This window comes from Panthera onca, chromosome B4 (assembly GCF_046562875.1).
Source record: "Panthera onca isolate mPanOnc1 chromosome B4, mPanOnc1 haplotype 2, whole genome shotgun sequence".
NCBI lineage: Eukaryota > Metazoa > Chordata > Mammalia > Carnivora > Felidae > Panthera > Panthera onca.
In genome coordinates this window covers 83,468,979-83,487,930 of record NC_138345.1, presented here as the reverse complement: position 1 = coordinate 83,487,930, position 18,952 = coordinate 83,468,979, and the positions used below count along the sequence as shown (strand labels likewise).

At 51.0% G+C, this 18,952-nt stretch overlaps 2 protein-coding genes across 6 annotated transcripts; both read right to left on the bottom strand.

Annotated features, from left to right (window-relative positions):
* Positions 1–95: 95 nt before the first annotated feature.
* On the bottom strand, positions 96–5,511 carry DTX3 (deltex E3 ubiquitin ligase 3). Of its 5 annotated transcripts, none has more exons than XM_060657150.3 (6): positions 5,077–5,477; positions 3,701–3,765; positions 3,431–3,507; positions 2,322–3,057; positions 1,143–1,360; positions 96–794 (listed from the first exon to the last, which is right to left on the bottom strand). In XM_060657150.3, the coding sequence occupies exons 3-6, from the start codon at positions 3,457–3,459 to the stop codon at positions 719–721; spliced, it is 1,059 nt and encodes a 352-aa protein (XP_060513133.1). In that variant the 5' UTR covers positions 3,460–3,507; positions 3,701–3,765; positions 5,077–5,477; the 3' UTR covers positions 96–718. The 5 variants fall into 5 exon arrangements, with proteins under 5 accessions (XP_060513133.1, XP_060513134.1, XP_060513130.1 ...); XM_060657151.3 differs by having other exon boundaries at positions 2,322–3,076; positions 5,077–5,470; XM_060657147.3 differs by having other exon boundaries at positions 96–1,360; positions 5,077–5,511.
* A 1,459-nt stretch (positions 5,512–6,970) lies between these two features.
* PIP4K2C (phosphatidylinositol-5-phosphate 4-kinase type 2 gamma) lies at positions 6,971–17,248 on the bottom strand. The gene is made up of 10 exons (XM_060657146.3): positions 16,942–17,248; positions 14,288–14,385; positions 13,488–13,584; positions 12,976–13,119; positions 10,552–10,698; positions 10,322–10,360; positions 9,613–9,726; positions 8,974–9,241; positions 8,661–8,764; positions 6,971–8,475 (listed from the first exon to the last, which is right to left on the bottom strand). The coding sequence occupies exons 1-10, from the start codon at positions 17,113–17,115 to the stop codon at positions 8,395–8,397; spliced, it is 1,266 nt and encodes a 421-aa protein (XP_060513129.1). The 5' UTR covers positions 17,116–17,248; the 3' UTR covers positions 6,971–8,394.
* Positions 17,249–18,952: the final 1,704 nt, after the last annotated feature.

Sequence of the window (18,952 nt, the reverse complement as noted above, 5' to 3'; positions counted from 1 at the left end):
TTTCCCCCCGACCACCACCCCCTTCCCCTTCTCAGCAGGTTCCGCTCCCCACCCCACCCCCACCCGGGTCCACAGAACTGAACGGGTGTGGCATGGAGAGTTGCATATTTTACTTTATTTTTATTAAATTAAAAGCTACAGTCTGGCGGCGATTCCAGAACAGGGTAAAGAGGCTCCTTATAGGGGGCAGAGAAGAGCGGGAGACAGACTGACAGAGACGGAGACACAGGAGAGAAAAGACAAGGTTAAGGTAGAAGGGGGATTATTTCTGAAGAACACACAAGGCCGGCTCCTTGGGGGCTCACACCAGCCCCATTCCCCCTCCCCCACACCTAAGTTCAGCAGTGGAGAAGTTTGTGGGGGCAGGGGGCTCAAGAGACCCTCCCTCCCCACCCAGGTCCTTTCTCAGCTTAGTCACTGGAGCACAGCACATACCAGAAAAAGCCAAGGGCAATGGAGGGGGTAGGGAGATGGGGAGTATGTACACAGGGAGGAGGGGAGCAGAGCCTTTTGCCAGAAGGGAGTGGCTCTCGCACTGCACTGAAGCACTTGGCCTGTGGGGGACAAGGGAAGGGATTGCCCCCTCCCTCTCTGAACTCCTTCCCCAGTCAGACTGGTCCCCTATTTGTGTGGTGTGGGGGGCAGAGGGAGAGAGGAGAACAGAGGCTTCCGCTGGGTCCTATGGAGAAAGGCAAGGGCCTGGCAAAGGGGACGTCCTTCAGTCATCTGTGATACCCTTGGCTCTCAGCTCTTCTTGCACCCGGGTCAGGTACGTGGGGTCCGGGTACCCAAACCTGGGAGCAAAGAGAAATGAAGGTCAGGATTAGCTGTTTTAGCTTCCTTGTATTAGCCTCATGCTCACCTTCATTCTGGGTGCCCCATTCCAGCCCCTTCCCGTCTCCCCTGAGGATATCCAAATCTGAGATAACTCAGCCCACTTGTGCTTATTTTCATAGGTGAAGCTGGGCATATTGGACCAGGTTTAATGTAGAGAAACTGGGACGGAAAAGATGGTTGAATAGTTTGGGGGTGGTCCTCTCCAGTTGGGAGGTTCCCAGAGAGAAGGGGCCCGATGTGGTTCCCTCACTGGAAATGGAGAGAAGGGGAGGAGCCAAGGAAAAGAAAACGAAGGAGGGTCGCACAGCTGGGGTCCCCCTGTGCAGCTGGTCTTGTGGTGGATGTCGTTCCAGGTGATGACATTCGGTCTCCCTGTGGTCATGGACGTGCCAATAGTGAAGGTGAGACGCTGGTCAAATGCCTTGCGGAACAGGGTCAGCACCTTGTTGCCCTCAGGGCAGTCCGGGAGGTAGGCCACCCGTGTGGTGCCAGGATACCGAACTCCTGGGTTCGGGTGTTCAGCCTGGGAGGAAGGGGAAGCAAAGTGGACAATGAGCAGCTGGGATCTGAAGGCCCATGATGCCAACAGAGGGTCATCCTGGCCAGCTGTCTGTCTGGGGCCACCCCCAGCTAATGCTGGCAGGGCAGCAACAGGCTGACAGCTTTTCAAGGAAGGAGAGACTTTCTTGACAGGTTTGGGCAGCAGAAGCCTGTCTTTGGACAAAACCCTTACTGTTAAAGAGGTTCTTTCTGCGGCCTCAATCCCTCAAGTCTCAATTCGGCAATGAACGGATTCCCAAAAGTGACGGAAAGTAGCTGGTCCTTACTCACCAGACAGCTCAGCAGAAACGTGAAGACTGACAATAATCTATCTTGCAGCCTTCCCTTCTCCCACCTGAAAACACTCCCAGTGCTTCTTTGCCTGCCTAACCTGTTCCATTTTCCCATTACTCCTCTTCAGAGCTTCCTCATCCCTCTGCCAACCAGGACCGGCAATCACTCTTGGTCAAGCAGGAAAACACCCATAGGCTCTTGACCACTCCTGTTTTAACCTTCCACTGTCATCAAGATTTTCCTCCCTTGTCAATCTGGAACAAAGTAACGCTCTTGCTCTGTGAGGAGGGTCAGATCCCTTCGGGCTGTGCCTGCCTACACGTGAGCCACCATCTCCACGGAATTCACCTCTGCCAGGAATAGTTGATGACGTCCAAGGTCATCAAGGAAACGGTATTCAATTCCTTTCTCCCATACCTGATTTTCATGTGTGCCTTGGAGTCGTGGAATGGAAAAGCTGGGCCTCAAGGGGGACCTCCCAGCTCCAGGGCACTGAGTGGGAAGGCATGCTGGGAGACAGCAAGACTACATCACATCTAACGAACACACTCCCCCTCACCCAGTTTTCCTAGGCCAGAGAACATGCTTGGGGCACACCAAAGGAGCTTGGGCTAAACCAAAGGGCAAAGGCAGGCCATAGGTCTTCTTACCCCCTGGACACCGGGCGGGAAGACGTACTGGATGACGATGGTGCCGTACTTCTCATAGCTTGGCAGCAGGAGTGTGGCGTCCTTAGAGACCAGCATCCGCCCATTCTGGGGCTGGTTGCCCACCAGCTGCCCATAGAAGCGGCCACACATGGGACAGGCCTTTTTCACCTGCAGGGCTCGGGTGATGCAGCCCTCACAGAATGAGTGCCGGCACTTCTCCAATGTCTTGGCATTCTGAATCTCCCCCAGACAGATGGGGCAGGTGCTCTCCTGCTCTTCTGTCTCCTCCCGAAGGCGGGGAGGAAGAGGAGGGGGTAGGGGAGGAGGAGGCGGGGGAAGCCCCCGAGCCCCTGGGGGCAGGAGTGGGGCTGCTCGAAGAGGGGGAGGGGGAGGCCCTGGGCGGTGCAGCTCAGGGTGTTCCCCACCACCCCCCAAAGCTAGGCAGCCCATAAGCTCTCCCTGCCTCTGAGCTTTCTTCAGCTCTTTCTCGGCCTCTTTCAGCAGCCCCTTGAGAGCCTTCCGGGCCAGGTAGAGCCCATTAGGAGGAGCAGGGGGAGGGCCCTGCGGGGAAAGCTGGAGGACATAGATGTCAGAAGTCTCGCCGTCTATGAGGATGGACACACGGTGCTCCTCCCGAAGCCGGGCCAGCCGGGCTGGGGTCTCCTTGCTCAGGAAGTCCCACACAGGCTTAGAGACAGTCACCTTGTTCTTGCAGGTGCCTCCACAGGCTGCCATTCTGGACAGGACGAACGACACTGCCCCCAGGGTGAAAGGGACTCAGGGTGGGGGGTCCCTATTTGACAAAGTCAGTGCCTCCTACTTCAGGTTCCTTTCCAACCCTATATTACCTCTACTGTCTCAAAGGCCAACCCCAACTCCTCCCCCAAGTTCATTTTCTGTCTCCTCCTATCTTTCAAACCCCCAGCACCCACTGAAGAGCAAAACAAGTTTTAATAACTTTATTATTATCATCATCTGAGCCAAGCATCAGTCTTGGTTCTCTTTACACTCCTCCCAAGATCACAGAAATCATCTAGCCCTCCTCCCTCTGGGTGAAAACTGGGTTCTTTAAAGGGGAGGGAGACTTTTTGACCCTCCTTTTTGCTCACTTTGATCCTGAAGAGCTTAGAATTGGCATGCAGGCTCTCTCTCTCTGTCCCTGCTCCCTACTTGTAGGTTGTGTGACCTGGTAGGTGGAAAGGAAAAGGAGGGAAAGTGAGAAGCCCCCTACCCCCTTCCCACGTGCCCCAACCCAGCAGCCCATGTAACAGAAGACTGGGAACCTGGGTATAAGTTACTGGGAATGGGATTACTTGGCACATGGAATGGAGGAAACCAATTTACAGGTGAAAGCTGAAGTTCCCAAGGGAGGCACATACCTGGAAAGCCCATGGACGATGAAAGCAGCAGAAATTCCTCTTTTTCCACACTCAGCTGACCAGGTCTAGGGGGAAGGGGGACAGTAAAGGGTTATGATGACCAATGTCACTCCACCGGCAGCCCAGAAACAAATCAGAAACTCCTCTTCCATTTCTTCTCCTTCTTTCCTGCAGAATCCATTCCCCAGCCTCTCCCCAAGTTGCTAAAGATGGAACTTCAACAATGCTAACTTTCCTCTTTTCTCCTCCAGCTCTGAGGCTATGGAGAAAGCCTAGGGCACAGATAAGAGAAGTCAGGAAGGGTGAAAGCCCACACAGATGGAGGACTTTCCTGCCACCTCCCTCAGATCACATGGATAAGAAGATTTCCTAGGCTCCCAACTCCTTACCGTGCCCCATATTCCCAAGTAATTCAGCCCCTATCGCTAGGGAGACTTCTTTGAGGAGAAGTCCGTTTGGAATGCAAACAAAGTGGCAAGAACCCCTGCAATAACAAAGTTCTTACTGTCACCTTTTAAACCCAGCACTAGAGCATAAGCCTGTCAGCAACCCAGTCTGCATTTAGGGAGGGGTGGGGAATAGCAGGGGCTCAGCTGGAGGAGCCTGCTGTTTCCCCTGAGTCTTAACCATGTTCAGCTACAGAGGTGTACCTACAACACCTCCACATGTAGCTCAAATAGAAAGAGGGGCCATTAGTGTGACCTCAATTCCTAGACTGATCCAAAGGGGAGCGGCTCTGTTTGTGCCTCCATCATAGTCCCCTCAAAGCCATTTGCACCTCCAGGTTCAGAAAGTGAAATTGAAATCCTAGAACCTCAGCTCCTTCGGTCTGTCCAAGGTGGAACACCCCCCTCGCCATCAGAGGGAACCCAGGACCTAGATGTCCTTAGCTCCAAGTCCTGCTGGCACAGAAAAGGGAGGCGGGGCCACAGCTTATGCTGGGTCTCCGATTCCTCTGGGGCAACCCAGGCCGGACACAGGGCCAGTCCCTCCCTCCAGACAGAGGCCAGACAGGGGCAGCCGGGAGGGGCGAGGGTCCCTGGGGGCATCAACTGAGGCAGCCCCACCCCTCCCCCCATGACCTCCTGCAAGACCCAGAACCAACCCCCACGTCCCCCTCTCGCCGGAGCCCCCAGAGCCCCAGCACTGGGTGGGGGTGCATGTCGGCCCGATCGCAGTCCCCAGAACCCCCAAATGGAGGCCAAGGCTGGAGGGTGATAGGAAGAGGATCCGCCAGGCGTGGAGGGGGCCCCTGGCGCCGCGCGCGGGTGAGGAGGCAGAGGAGGGGGCTCAGGGGGGGCAGGGAAGGCGCGCGGGGGGTGCGAGCGGGGTCCGGGGGGCGCGCGGTGGGTGTGGGGGGCGCCGGGCTCACCTACCTCTCGTCAGCGCCGCCATTGCCGGTCACATGACTGAGGCTGTTGCTGGGATGACGGTCTGGGCCCTAGCAACAAGGGGGGGGGAGACCCCGAGAAGGTGGGTGGGGGAGTTTGCAGAGGGGGTGCAGACCGAGAGAAAGGGTAGGAGGGAGGACAGCACCCGCTTCTCCCGTACAGGTGATAATCACCGTTTCCTCTGACCCCCTTCCATGCAAGAGCCCCTGCCCTTCCGCCCCAAAACAAAAATGGAGGCGCTGTCCCAGTCTTTGGAGGGAGGGGGTGGCGTGTGGAACCGAGGGTAGGAGGTTAAATCTCTTGGAGACGCCACCCTTCTCGCTTCCCCCTCCCGGGAGGGGCCCTCTGCCTTTGCTATTCCAGCCAGCTGCGTGGCGGCTTCAGCAAGCTGGTGGTGGATGGGTGGGCAAGGAGTGTCGGTTAGGTAGGTGGGCAAGGGGGCAATTTTTCTGTGATCCTTATGCTAGAAGGGCCTTTGAGGACTAATTCGGGATGGGAAGAAGAGTCATAGTAAAAAGAAAAGCACTGGTTCTGAAAAATAAACAAACCCCAGGACTAAACTATTTCAATTCCTTCCCTCATCGCTTGCCTTTTCCTAGGTTGTTACCTTCTGTGACCCCCACAACCTGCTCCCAGATGGGTGTTGGTAAGTGCCTCTGATTTTTGTTTCCACAAACAGGGATACTGAGGCCAGTGCCGAATGGGAGGTGAATACATTTTTTTTTTAATGCCTTGCGGGTGGGGGGGGGGGGGATGTCAAGTCTATGGTTTAAATAGAGTTAAAAACTCTCAAAGAAAAAAACAGCTCTGTTCTGTTCTGCTTCCCACATCAGAGCAATCTCCGCCCCCAGTCCAACTCACTTCCCTGGGGCCACATCAAGCCAGGTTTTTCCACCAGCCAAAAGACCTCATCAGCCAAACAGTGCTGGATCTCCCAGACTGGCAACAACCTCTGTTTATCCACCCCTTTCTTCACTCCCCCTCTGGGCTGGAGGGTTGGTCACTTTTTTCTTTCCCAGGACCCTGCTGTCCTCTTCCTGCTCTGCAGAGAGGATATCTTTCCCAGGAAGCCTGGGGGACACCCAGTGCCTTCTTTTAGCTCCTTCATGCGTGCTTTGAGAGGTTCACTCACCTTTACAGGAATGGGTGTGTGATCAAGCCCAGAACCCTGGGGGAAGAGGGGCAGTCACATCATCTGTTCTCCCTGCCCCAACCCATAGCTGAACTCCCACAAAGCTGGAGAGTAAGTTTTTCATTCCCATGCACACCCCTCACAACCTTTTAAGTTCACAGCTATCTATCTAGAAAGCCACATTCTTAGTTAGGAGCCTAACACCTTAAAGATCAATTCTTCATCTGGTCTCCACACCCCTAAGCACAGTGTTCCTCAGGAAAGTGGGGGAGGGGAGGCATGCCTGTGAAGGAATATGGCTTCAATAAGTTACTTCCTATACAATGACAGCAATGGGAGTAAATACACAAGATCTTTTTTATTAATTAATAAAACAAAAAAGATGAAAAACAGAAGCAACAAATGAAGACCATACTGCTCATGATACATCAGCCACATGGTCAGAAAACCAATTTCTAAAGAGCAACAGCTGCTGGTGTCACGGAGTTTTATTGCATTCAACAGGGGAAAGGTAGACGGTTGGAATGAGAGAGATCATCAGGCCCCTGACGGGAGATATTATAGGGGCTCTAATCTTTAGCCGTGGACTCCTCTTGTTACTTCCTCTGGAGCAGAAGATGGAGGAGAGAAAGGAAGTCTCTTTTATGACTGCATGACTTCTTGTGAGATCAGTCCAGCTAGATACAGAGCAAAGAATCTTTGCATCCCCACAGGCCAGTCGCTGGTGCCCATCTTTATGTTAAAAAAAAAAAAAAAAAAAAAAAAAAAGCGTAGAAGCCGTAAGGGGGATGGAGGGTAGCAAGAATGGCTGCCTTAGCCCCAGAGGCATTAGGGGGAGGGGAGGCCACTATCTGGTTCATCAGGGTCCTCTACATTCTGAGACTATCACATGTCATTTCAACTCTTTGGAGGAGGCCGGGTGATTGAGTTATGGCTCTGACTCCTCTCTGGGGGTGGAGAGTGAAGATGACAAAGAAGGCCATCTGTCCCCTGGGAGACACAGTAGCGGTACGGGATGAGAAAGAAAGGAACAGAGTGACAAATCCAACTGGAAAAAGGGTTTAAGAAGGGGCTGGGAAGGAAATGTTAGGCGCACACCTCCAAGGACTCAAACTCTCCAGGGCCCAGGGGCCGATGAGAATGGAGGCCCCCACACTGGAGACCTTCATCCTCTTGAAATGACCAGGGTTGACCCGGGTACAGATATTCCCCCCTGCTGGGAATAAAACCTCAGGGATGGCTAGACATGAAGAAAGGAAATCTAGCACTGGGAATGAACCTTATACCCTGGCCCATCACCCCAGCCTCCAGAACTGCCCACACCCCCACTGAAGGGTTCCAGCCCCAGGAGGCATGGGAGGTCCTGGTGAAGAGCAGCAACAAACATCTTCACCCAGACTTGAACACTTTGGTCATCTCTTGGCTCCTGTGCCCAAAGTACTGGGGTGGGGGGCAGAAGTGGGGTGAAGGAAGAGGTTGGAGAGCAGTCAATTCTTGACAAAGACCTCCAGTTCCCCACATAATCGCGACTCCTCCTGGATCCCACCTCTGTGAGGTGCCAGCCGGCTCGCCACTCTCCACCCCATGTGTGTGTAAGATGGGCCACATCCCATCACATATGTGCATGCCAGCACCCACAACTGTAGTATCTTGAAAGTCCTCCTTCCCAGGGCCTCCTGGGAAGGAGGCATGCCACAGTGAGTTCTATAAAGTTATCAGCAAAACTCAGACACTCTTAGTGTATCCCATGCAGCAAAGTGCATCCGGAGTAGCTTCTTGAGCCAGGTCCATCTGTCCAGTCAGGTCCTGAAGATGGCAGAGAACCCCCTTCCCCCATCACCTCCTATGTTATAGAAACAACAGGACATGTACAAAGATCAAGGCACTTGGGAGTGAGTCAACATTAACACTCTCATGAAGCAAGCAGACTTGTTGGGGGGGAGAGAGAGAAGGAAGAAAACTAGACAGGGAGATAGGACAATGTATTTCTGAGGGCCAGGAAGAGCCTACTCAACAAGATGGAGTTATCTGAATGGAAGGAGCCTGTAGCTAGTATTTAACAAAGGAGGAAGAGAAGAAACAGTGGTCAACATTCCACAATTCCCCTAAGCCTCTCACAACCCTGCCACCTTGAACATAAAGCAGCAGTCAGCATGGAGTCAGGCAGTCTCTTAGGCAAAGATGTTGGTAATAAAATCCAGGAATCTCTTAGCATACTGCTCAGGATGCACAGTGGAGATCTCTGCCCCAGCCTGTGACAGGAGATAGGGAACACGGTGTCAGGCCACCCTGACACCTCTCCCCACTGCCTACCCTCCGTTCCACTCCACACCACTTCCATCCCCAACCCTTTGTCCTTTTGCCACCCCACTGCTCCAGCACAAAAGGCTCCCTGTTCCCAAACAGTCAAGACAGGAAGGCTTTGGGGAACCCTCACCCCATGTTTGACGGTTTTGGCCGCATGAGCTGCTTTCTTCTTGGCATCATATTGTGTCAGGATGTCAATGAGGCCCATAAAATACACCTCCTTCTGGGGGGCCCCTGGGGAAAGAAACCAGCAATGAAGAGCATGTGTTGTCCCAATTCTCTCTCCCAAAGAAGCAATCAGATCTGTTTTGAAAAGCTAAGCAGCCTTTCCACCCACCACCCTGGTCTCTGTTCTACAAGGCCAAGCCCTCCACCCCCCCACCCCACTCCCCCCACCCCCCCCCCCCGCCCCCCACCCTTAATATTCCCAGAACCTTTCTCACCCTCAGCACTCCGGATGGCGTAGACATCAATGAAGGACTCAAACTCTCCAGGGCCCAGGGGCCGATGAGAATGGATGTAGCCGCCAATACCCTCAGGGGAGGTGCCATAGGAGCCCACGAGCGCAGGTGGTCCCATCAGGCCACAGTCCCCATCCCCCTCTGACTCCTCCTCCCGCACAGGTCCCTCCTCCTCTGGGTCCGAGCCCCGAATGATGTCATGGATGCCCAGCAGAAGGCTGTAGTCCATGATCTTCAGCTGCACTAGGAACTGAGACCCCACTGAAAAGTCAGATACCTCAGATCTCCTTCCCCACTCCCACATACCACCCTTATACCTCCACTCCTGAGCTTCTGAGGCCCTCTTGGTGGAAGGAAGGATGCAGATTGAGGGAGTATATCATTGCCCTTTAGTACATAAATGTCCTGGTATCTGAGGTCATCCTTTTAACTGATTCCAGCCACCCCATCCACGGGTCACCTCCAGGAGTTTTTCATGTCTCAAACCCAACTCCCCTACATGCAGAGAACCCAAAGAATAAAAGGAAGGGGAGCAGTTCCCTCAGATTGTGAATGGGAGAAACAACCGCCCTGTGGGGAGCTAAAGGAAGCAGCTACTTCCCAAAGCACCCCAATCATCACCTCCACGTCTCTCTTTAGCTTCTCTAGAAATACTTTCTTCTCCTCTTCACCAATATAAACTTTCTGGTTCTTGTTGAGAAAATCCATATCCTTAAGGGTGGGCAATTCTTTAACCTGAAAATAAGTAAAGGGACACCTTGGGAATATATCCCTCTCCCCAAGGTCTCAGAGAACCATGCTCTACCTGGGGCTCTACATCTAACTCAGTGGCTTTGAGGGGAGAGAGATCTTACAGCCCCTCTCTGACTCCACACTGCAATGCTGCCCCAGAGGCTGTTCTCAGCTCTAGTGGCTTCTCCAGACTCAGTCACTGCAGCGGTACCCCAAATCACATCCCATTACCTTCTGCTTATGGCTTTCAGTCAAGACCCCTCATGCTGACTTTTCTTTTTTCTTCTTAAGCAAAAATAGCTGCTTGATACAAAGAACCCGGAGTGGGGGGTAGAGGGTAAGCATTTTACTCTTAAAGTCTGTCATCTTCATCCATCCCCAAACCTTCCACAGGAAATAACCTATGCCAGTGAGAAAGCACCTTTTTCCACTGCGCATTCCAAACATTTAATCCCTGGATCAGCACAGGTTTACATCTCTCTTCTTTTTGGCGGTTTAAGATAAGAATAAGTAGCTGACGATCCCTACCTCTATCCTAAAGAGATCCCTTTATCTGCCCTCCCTCATCCCTCACCCTATCATCTAATATTAGTATCACCTTTTCCTTATCGCTGGCTTCTCGGGACACTAGGGAGCCCTGTGGAGAGACCCAAAGATCAAGTCAGCAGAAGTGGCTAAAAGAATAGTCAGGATCCAGCTCCTAAGACAAGTACTCAAACCCACAGTCTTCTTTCCTTTGAAACGAACCATCGAAGTGCCCTCCCAGGCCCTTCCCCATTCTCAGGCTATCAGGAGCCTCTCCCTCAGCCCTAGCTATCCTCTTCTTACCTTGAGGTCATACTTCCTGTGCACAGGAAGACGGTGGCTAAACATGTTGCGCATCACAAGCATGTAGCTGTCTTCGCTGTCCACGCTGACTCGGTACATCCCCAGGAACTGGGGCAGCAGTGTGTTGCCATGGCACTTCACGATGTACTGGGGTAGAAGGGAGGAAGGAATGGGGAGAAGCTGAGCAGTAAATGCATAAACAGCCCAGGGACGGGAGTTCAAATACCACCGTTCCAGGGTAGGGCAGACAACTTCAAGTAGCGAGATTACGAGGCCAAAAGTGGTGGGGACTGTTACAGAGGCCTGCGGTTATCCACGCCGCTCGGGGCTCCTCGTCTCCTCTGATGTAGTCCATCTGTAGAATGTCTCTTAATCTGACAGTGCCTTCTCTCATTTCCTCTTCATCACTCTTTGAGATGAGGAAGGTAAGAATGATCCTTATTTTAGACCCTCTTTAAGTACAAGGGGTCACAGAACCAGGATTAGAAATGACATCTGCTTACCAATGAAGTGATTTTACCTAGATTAACATTTCCTGGTGGGCTAGATTCCTGTAGTAAAAATGTTTGCATGGTGGCCTCTTTCAGGGCTAGCCATCTCTCAGTATTGCTGCCTACTTCTCTTCAGAGCCAGCCTTCTCGGAAAAGTAGTCCGCAATCAACCTACTTCCTCTCGTTTACACCTCAAACCAGTAAAATCAGATCATACCCTCGGTTTTCCTCTGAAATCTCTCTACTCCTCCCTTCTTCAGATCCCTCAGTTGCCAAATCCAACAAGGATTCTAGTCATTGTATTTCAAGTAGGTGGCACCGGATCCCACTGACCAGTCTCTCGCCAGAACTCTCTTCACCCTGAGCCCCACTCTGCCACTCTTCCAATTCTCCTCCTGTCTCTCCTCGAATCCCACACAGAACAAAGCAGGGCATCCAGCGATTCAGAGTCTCCTTCATGGGCTCCTCTCTCTACTTGCTCCTCAAGGTTCTATCCTCAGCCTTCTTTTCAGGTCTTCTCCACACATTTCCCTATCAATAACCTCATCCATATTTACGGCTTTCATTACCATCTACTCACCTGTAACTCTCAAATCTACACTTCTACTTTCCTGAACTCCACTCCCCAACCACTTACGGGACATCTATATCTGGAAGAACTGTAGAAACCCTGCATTCGACACATCTAAATCAAAGCTGTCTTCTCCCCAAAACCGGTTTCTTTTTCTGCTTCCCAACTGTTAATGAGTGGACACCCAGTCATCCCTAACCAGGAATCTGGAGGCATCTCTGCCTGAATTCCCATGAGTCTCTCACAGGTCTTCCTCTGTGTGTCCACTGCCATCCCTCCTCCAGCCTTCGTCATTCCTCACCTAGACTGTTATCGTTACCTCCTACTTGGCATCTTCACTCAAGGTATTCTTTTCTCTAACCCATTCTTGAAAATGCACTCACAGGGCTATTTCTAAACAACATACCTGTCTCAGAGCTCTGTGCCTTTACGTGTTTTCCTCTGCCTCGAATGCTTTCTTCCACCTTTCCCGTGAGTCCATTCTAGTCTTCCAAGACTCAACTTCTATGCTATTCCCTCTAAAAATCTCTCCCTGAACCTCCCAGTGCAGCTCTTTCCCCAGGTAAGTTGGGATGCTCTTCCTCTGCACTCCCACAGCATTCTCTACGTACCTCTACTCCTGCACACATCTTGCTGTGTGCTAATGCTCATTTCCTACTCTCTGCCGTTAGACCAAGAGATACTACAGGGTCTCTTCCTCATTCACTTCTTTCTCTACTGCCTAATGTAGGGCCTAGTAAGAATAGACATCCAGTGTTTGTTGAATAAACCAAACATTTTTCGAGTCTTTCATTTATTCCTTGCTCGTTGACTTTGGGGATATATTTCTTCGGTAGGAAGATATTCAGTGTTTTTATCACCAAAATATTCCAGAAACTCCACATTCCAAGTTAATCTAATCAGACAGAATAGCCTCCCTAATCCCACTTAGGACTGGATGTGATCATGGCTTCTCTCCTCCAGTTTATCCCCAATTGTGTGCTTATCCTGATTTTCTCTTCAAAACCGCATTTATTCCTGACAGTATATTTGGCATTAACACTTCACCTAATTCTGGCTTAGTCTACAGTTTATACTTTGCTGTATGTGTGCCCTTTACATATCAATCCACAGTGCTTTTCGATTATAAATGCCAAAGGAGAAGGAACACGTCTAACTTCTCCTATTTAGAAAAGAACACAACGAGGTATTCAGAGGCTTTTTATGAAATTCCTCCTTTTCAAATACATGATGTCAAGTGCTTCTTGGGAAGCAAAATACGTTGCAGGGAGGAGAAGGGATAGGAAGTCTCCCAATGTGCTCTAGCAGCCAAACTATGAATAGAGAGGAAGGGGAAAGGATGAAGCTGGAAAGAGGCCTGACCTGGTGGTAGTTGGAGAGGTTGCTATGCATGTCAGCAATGTCCTCACTGGATACTTCTTTGATGACCAGAGTTCGATCATAGGAGATAAGGAAGCGACCATCACTGCCTTCACTTTCACTTGGGGGACTTCGGGTAAGGGATACCTGGGGACACAAATAGGCCAGAGGCTCTTTTCCTCTTTGCATGGAGATGCAAGTCATAGGATAATGGTCAAGTGAATGTGCCTGAAAGTGGATAAAACCCTTGCATAAAAGGTTGAGCTGGGGATCTTAATCTGATGACCCTACTATGGAGTGAATGATAGTGAAAGCAAAATTTTTAATGTGGCCACATTTTCCCCCAAGGAAAGGGTAAGTGGCTTTCATCAGATTTTTGAGATGCCTGTGACCACAAATAGGTAAAGAATCAGACTTGTCAAGGCTCTCATATCTCCAAACATGACCGGCCCAAGGAGTTCCCCATTTGTTAGGGAGAAATGACTCCCCTCACCCGAAAACCCGAGTAATCTCACCAAGTAATCTTGGTCATCAATGCCAAATCGATCACGGAGGTTCCTGAAGACCTGGGGGCAATACTCCTTGAACTTGAAATGACTAGGCAGATTTTCCCTGAAATAAGGGTTTTCAAGGCAAGAAAACAAAGTTAACAATATTACATTTATACAGGGCTTGACAGTTTACAGAGCACCTTCATACACATTACCTTATTTGAGTCTCATAAAACTCTTGTGAAGTCCTTTAAAGGGGTATATTTTTTCCTTTATTTTATTCCCTATATTTAAAGGGGTATTTTATAGAAGGAGAGTCTGTAGCACAGGGTGGTTGAGGGGCCTGCTTCAAACACATGGCTGGTAAGCAGCTTAAACAAACCAGGATCTAATGCACAGCCAAACAGTAGTGTTTCCCAAATCTCATGCAAGTTCGAGACATCCTAAAATCGGCAATAGGTGCCACAGTTTTGAATGGCATCTTTTGATACCGGGAGCACTTAGGAGACTCAGATATTTCTTTCAAGCAGTCTCTATCAGAAGGCTAATGGTAAGGGCATCCAAATATATTTACTCTATGGTATCACCAGGTCAGATGAAAAACAAACTAGTATAAATATTCCAGCGTTCTCTACACTGGTAGTCATTACAATGGTTTCTTTGCACGATACTGAATTTCTGCACTGGGAAGGAGGTTAGAACATAGAATTTGTAAGTTGCCTTCCACATCTAAAACCTTCAACTCATGGCATCTTAACTCTTAAACTTACATAATACTCTCTTCTGGGAAGGCTGACGTGAGAAGACCAAGGATCTCCACATACCTGTGGAAAAGGTGATTGTTGACCTTGATCTTGGAGCTAGCCTTAAAGTCATCTGGCAGCAGCATCACTGGGGGAGGCACCTGGCTGAGCTCATTGATCTGATAAGCCAAAACAAGAATAGGGAGCCAGTGAGTAGGGGTACGGAGAGCTACTTCTACACTGTGTCTGGGCAAGAGTCACAAAAGGGCAACTCAAACCTCATTCCTTTAAAAACACTGGTTATGCAACTACTTGCCAGAGGTGAGAGAATGCGTTGACCTCTTCTGCTGCCCAGCAAGGACTGCAGTGAGCAACCCCCACACACAGCCCCTCACACTCCACCCCCGTGGAACTTCATGCTCACAGCAGTCATTTTATATTAGGCAAACCCTGTAAGCAGCTCAGGACTATTTTTAAAGCTGTGAGAAGTTCTAAAGAAAAAAAAAAATACCCTCAGCAGACTCAAGACAAACAGTTCCATGCTCCATTAAAAACAAAACAAAAGGCATTCCTTAAAGTACACAAGAGTGTTAATGGGACTCCGGGGAGTCAACAGCAACAAGAATGAGATGTCCACATCCTGCAGGAGGCATCTCCTTACAAACAGGACCAGTCCTTCCAGACCACCCTGACCCAGGTCTCTCTAGTAGGTCCCCACCTGCCTGGGTGTAAGGTAAAGAAGAGCAGCTGATTCTAGAGGGAATGCAGGTGGGCGGGAGATAAGAGTTCATTAAGGTATCTGTTCCTAAAGTCAAGCCAACCCACGGCCCAAAGGAGGCGAGCAACACATGCCCTCCCTGGCCCCCAGAGCCAACCATCTGCTAATTTTGGGTGGAAAGGGAGTTCCTGTACTAAGAAATCCCAAGGAGATGTGTTTTCCCCCCAGCGTTGCCATGGTACTGCTCACCCACCTTTAATAGTGCACTTATCATATGACTCTAATGGCTAGTTTATGTAAATTCCCCACCTAAATCATGAGCTTTTCAAGGGCAAGGACCAGCTGTAATTGTCTGCATCTCTCGGGTGCCTTGCTAGCATAATGTTTGGCACAAGGGGTCCTGAAGTGTTTATTAAGTGAATAAATGAATGCCTTGCCTAACTTTACTTGATCATTCAACACAGGTTATGAAGTGCAGTCTAACCTAAATCCCACAGATTTCAGTGAAACTGTGCTCCTCTCGTTCTCAGTAGAAAAGGAGGGCAGAACATATTCCTCCAGGGTGGGGGAAAAAAAGCCACTTGAGATTCCCAGCCTAAAATTCAGCTACAGTTCTTCATGCCCCTCCTCGCCACCTGCTGTTAAGCAGGCTGAATCATCACTAAGACATATGTTCAAGGAATTCTCCATTCTAGACACTTGAAGTAAATGTGTGTTGGCTGGAGGGTGGGGTGTTGGAGCTAAAGTATATATACCTGGGGAAGCTGAGGCAGGTCTCATGTAACACCCTCTATCCTTAGCAAAGGAAAATCCTCCTTGTTAAGCTTCCCAAAGGGATGGATGGGTCACCTGGAAGGTACGTATGAGAGGCAGCCCTACCTCCATCTGCTTTGCCCATCCCAAGTGCCTTAGCCTGGATACTCTCTAATTAAAGATATTACCACCCAGGAGTTGGGAGCAGTCCACAGAACCACAAATGCAAAAGGGAGCTGGCAGACCCCCAACGACATTTTAAACCCCAAATTAAGGAGGGGACAAAAACTGTATTCTCTTCACCTCCTGCCATGACTGTAACAATTCAAGGAAATGCATTCATAAAATATTGCCTGTTACATTCAAAGTCACGGCATCCCTCCCACTCCAGATCTGAGGGAAAAGGGGCAACAGTTGTGCATCCTGCACCTGAGTAAAGAAAAAGAGATTCACTGGCCTCTTTGGCCTCCTCCTCATTCCCAGGTCATAGCCTCTACCTGTTTCTAAAGTTCACCATCATAGTGTCCCCAGGACCAGAGCTCCTCAGCCATCTGTTTGGTCAGAGATGTCCCCCAATTACACCAAACGCCATCACTCCAGCCAGCAACGGGGATGCAATTAAGACCAAAGAAATATACCATACATAAGTCCTAATGAGGCTGAGGGTGGGTAGCTTCTCTGAAATGTTGTACCTCTGGAAGGGAAAGGAAAGGACAAGTAGGATCAGAAAGTCCAGGAAAGCCTGGAACTTCCCTCAAAGCCAAGGTTCCAAAATCAAGGACAGCAGCTGGAAAGGAAAGCGAACGATCCCCCTCATCCAGCTACCTTCCCTGCTCCCCTTCCACAAGCACACTCTCACCGGAGACCTCTCTACCACCAACCCTGAAAAGCCACTCCCCCTAATGTCCTTCCAGCTGATGCCGGGTCCGGGCCAGTCTCTGTGGCCTGGGGCTGAGGCTGGACCCGGCAGGAAGAAGGGAGAAAGTTGGATTTCAGGTGGAGAAGGCGGAACTAGGGTGGTGGAATGTAGGGCGGAGGGGAACCAAAAGCCTACATTTCAAAAACCAACCAACCAAGAAACAACGTCTAAAACAAGATACGCCGGGGAACACCTGAGGTTTGGTGGGCAGGGACCAGGACAGCCGCGGGGAAAAGTGGCAGCGCGAGGGGCTCCGCAGGCGGGAGCGTGGAAACAGGGACGCCCGGAGGAGCACGAGCAGCTGGGTTTGGACGGGGCTCATGGGGGGCTAATGCCAGGTCTCACCGAGTGGGCTACGCCCCACAGGAACACGCCCACCAGCGGGTCGGCCGCCCGGAACACCTTCACCTTCTGCTGCACGAAATGCTTCTTCTTGGTTTTGGAGGCGAAGCCGAAACCCGGGCCCGGGGCCGCTGTCGCCGCCGATACGGTAGCCGGCGGGACAGAGGACGACGCCATAGTCTCCCTCTCCGGAGGGTGCACCCGACTGAGTGGAAAACCCGAGCCGGCGGCGAAGCAGGCTCCCGACCCCGGAAGCGGTGCTCACCTGCGCCGCCGTCACGTGACCGGAGGCTGCCCCGCAGGCGCGCAGCAGGGCGGTGCGGGACTGGCTCCGCCCCCTGGCGCCAGCCCGGCCCCAACGTCCGCGCGGTGGGTGGGTTCACCTGGCGCTGGGGGCGGGCGCTCGGAAGCCGTGTTCCCTGCGGGCGGTGGGCTGTCCGCCAGGCCCGGACCTGCCACCGAGGCGATGGGGACGCGACCTGGGCAGGCCTGATTCACTCCAGGGAAGGAGTGGGTGGGGCTCGGTTGCTGCAAAGTCGCCGCCTGCCGATTTTGCCCAGTTTCTAGGAGTAACCTCCCTCCCCAAAGCGCTGCTTTACGAAGTAGGAGATTCCTTAAGTGGTTTCGATGGATTAAATGTGCTTTCACAAGGACCACTCAAGCATCATTCTGGAGGATGACTGGAGGAGTGTTCTAAAAGTCTAGACAGATGATGGCGAACTAAAACAGTGGCTGTTGGGATGGAAACGAGGGAATGGCATGTAAAGGCATATAGTTTGAGGGGTGCGTGGTTCAGTTGGTTACGCCATCTGACTTTGTCTCGGGTCATGATCTCACAACCCCCTTTGTGGGTTCGTGTCCCACATCGGGCTCTGCACCGACAGTGAGGAGACTGCTTGGGATTCTCTCTCCCTTTCTCTCTGTCCCTACCCCACTCATGCATTCTCTCTCAAAAATAAATAAAGGTATGGTATAGTTTGAGGGGCGCCTGGGCGGCTCAGTCAGTTGAGCATGGGACTCTTGATTTCTGCTCAAGTCATGATCTCAGTTTGGGGGATTGAGCCCCACTTCAGGCTTGGTGCTCAGAGCATTGACAGCATGGAGCCTGCTTGGGATACTCTCTCCCACTCTCTCTGTCTCTCTCTCTCTCTTTCAAGATAAATAAACATTTTTTAAAAAGATACAGTTTGGGACGCCTGGATGGCTCAGTTGGTTAAGCGTCCAACTTCGGCTCAGGTCATGATCTCACAGTTTGTGGGTTCGAGCCCCGTGTCGGGCTCTGTGCTGACAGCTCAAAGCCTGGAGCCTGCTTCCGATTCTGTGTCTCCCTCTCTCTCTGCCCCTCCCCTGCTCATGCTCTGTCTCTCTCTGCCTCAAAAATAAATAAAACATTTAAAAATTAAAAAAAAAAGATACAGTTTGATGTCAATTTGAAAAATTCTGAGTGGATGTGGGGCTTGAGGAAAAGGGAGACCTTGAGCATGAATCCCAGACTGACCTGGTGGTGGTGACCTGAAAGGGGGCAGTTTGGTGACAAGTTCAGTTTGGAGTGTGTTTGAGGTACCTGAGGGCAATTGAACATATGAGCCCAGGGCTCAGCAGAATAGCCTGGGCTGGGGATACAGATTGAGTAATTGAGAACCTATGGGTGTGGAGGACATCTCCCAGAGAAAGCATGGTATAGACCAGCATTTAAGAGAGAAAGCATGGTATAGACCAGCATTTAAGAGAGAAAGCGTGGTATAGACCAGCATTTAAGATGCCAGTGGCAGAAGACTAATAAGACTAAATGAAAGGAGCCAGGAGAGCAGGGTCACAGAAACCAGAGAGTAGAGTTTCCAAAAGGAAGGAGTCAAGAGTTGTGTCACATGTCATGGAGGGGTGAAGCAGACAAGGATGGAGAAGTGCCCATTGTATTTGGCAACGAGTGACCTTTGAGAAGCTGTGTCAGCAGAACAAGAGCCAGTTCAAGGTGAGCTGAGGAATGAATGGGAGGCAAAGAAGTGGGGAGGGG

Coding starts and splice junctions, on each gene's coding strand:
- DTX3 (XM_060657147.3), bottom strand. CDS start 3,459: ATGCCAATTCTAAGCTCTTCAGGATCAAA. Junction 3,058..3,430: donor CTAAGCTCTTCAGGATCAAA/GTGAGCAAAAAG, acceptor CGTCCTGTCCAG/AATGGCAGCCTGTGGAGGCA. Junction 1,361..2,321: donor TCCCGCCCGGTGTCCAGGGG/GTAAGAAGACCT, acceptor CCTTCCTCCCAG/GCTGAACACCCGAACCCAGG.
- PIP4K2C (XM_060657146.3), bottom strand. CDS start 17,115: ATGGCGTCGTCCTCTGTCCCGCCGGCTACCGTATCGGCGGCGACAGCG. Junction 10,361..10,551: donor ACAGGAAGTATGACCTCAAG/GTAAGAAGAGGA, acceptor GTCTCTCCACAG/GGCTCCCTAGTGTCCCGAGA. Junction 9,242..9,612: donor AGCTAAAGAGAGACGTGGAG/GTGATGATTGGG, acceptor GTGGGGTCTCAG/TTCCTAGTGCAGCTGAAGAT.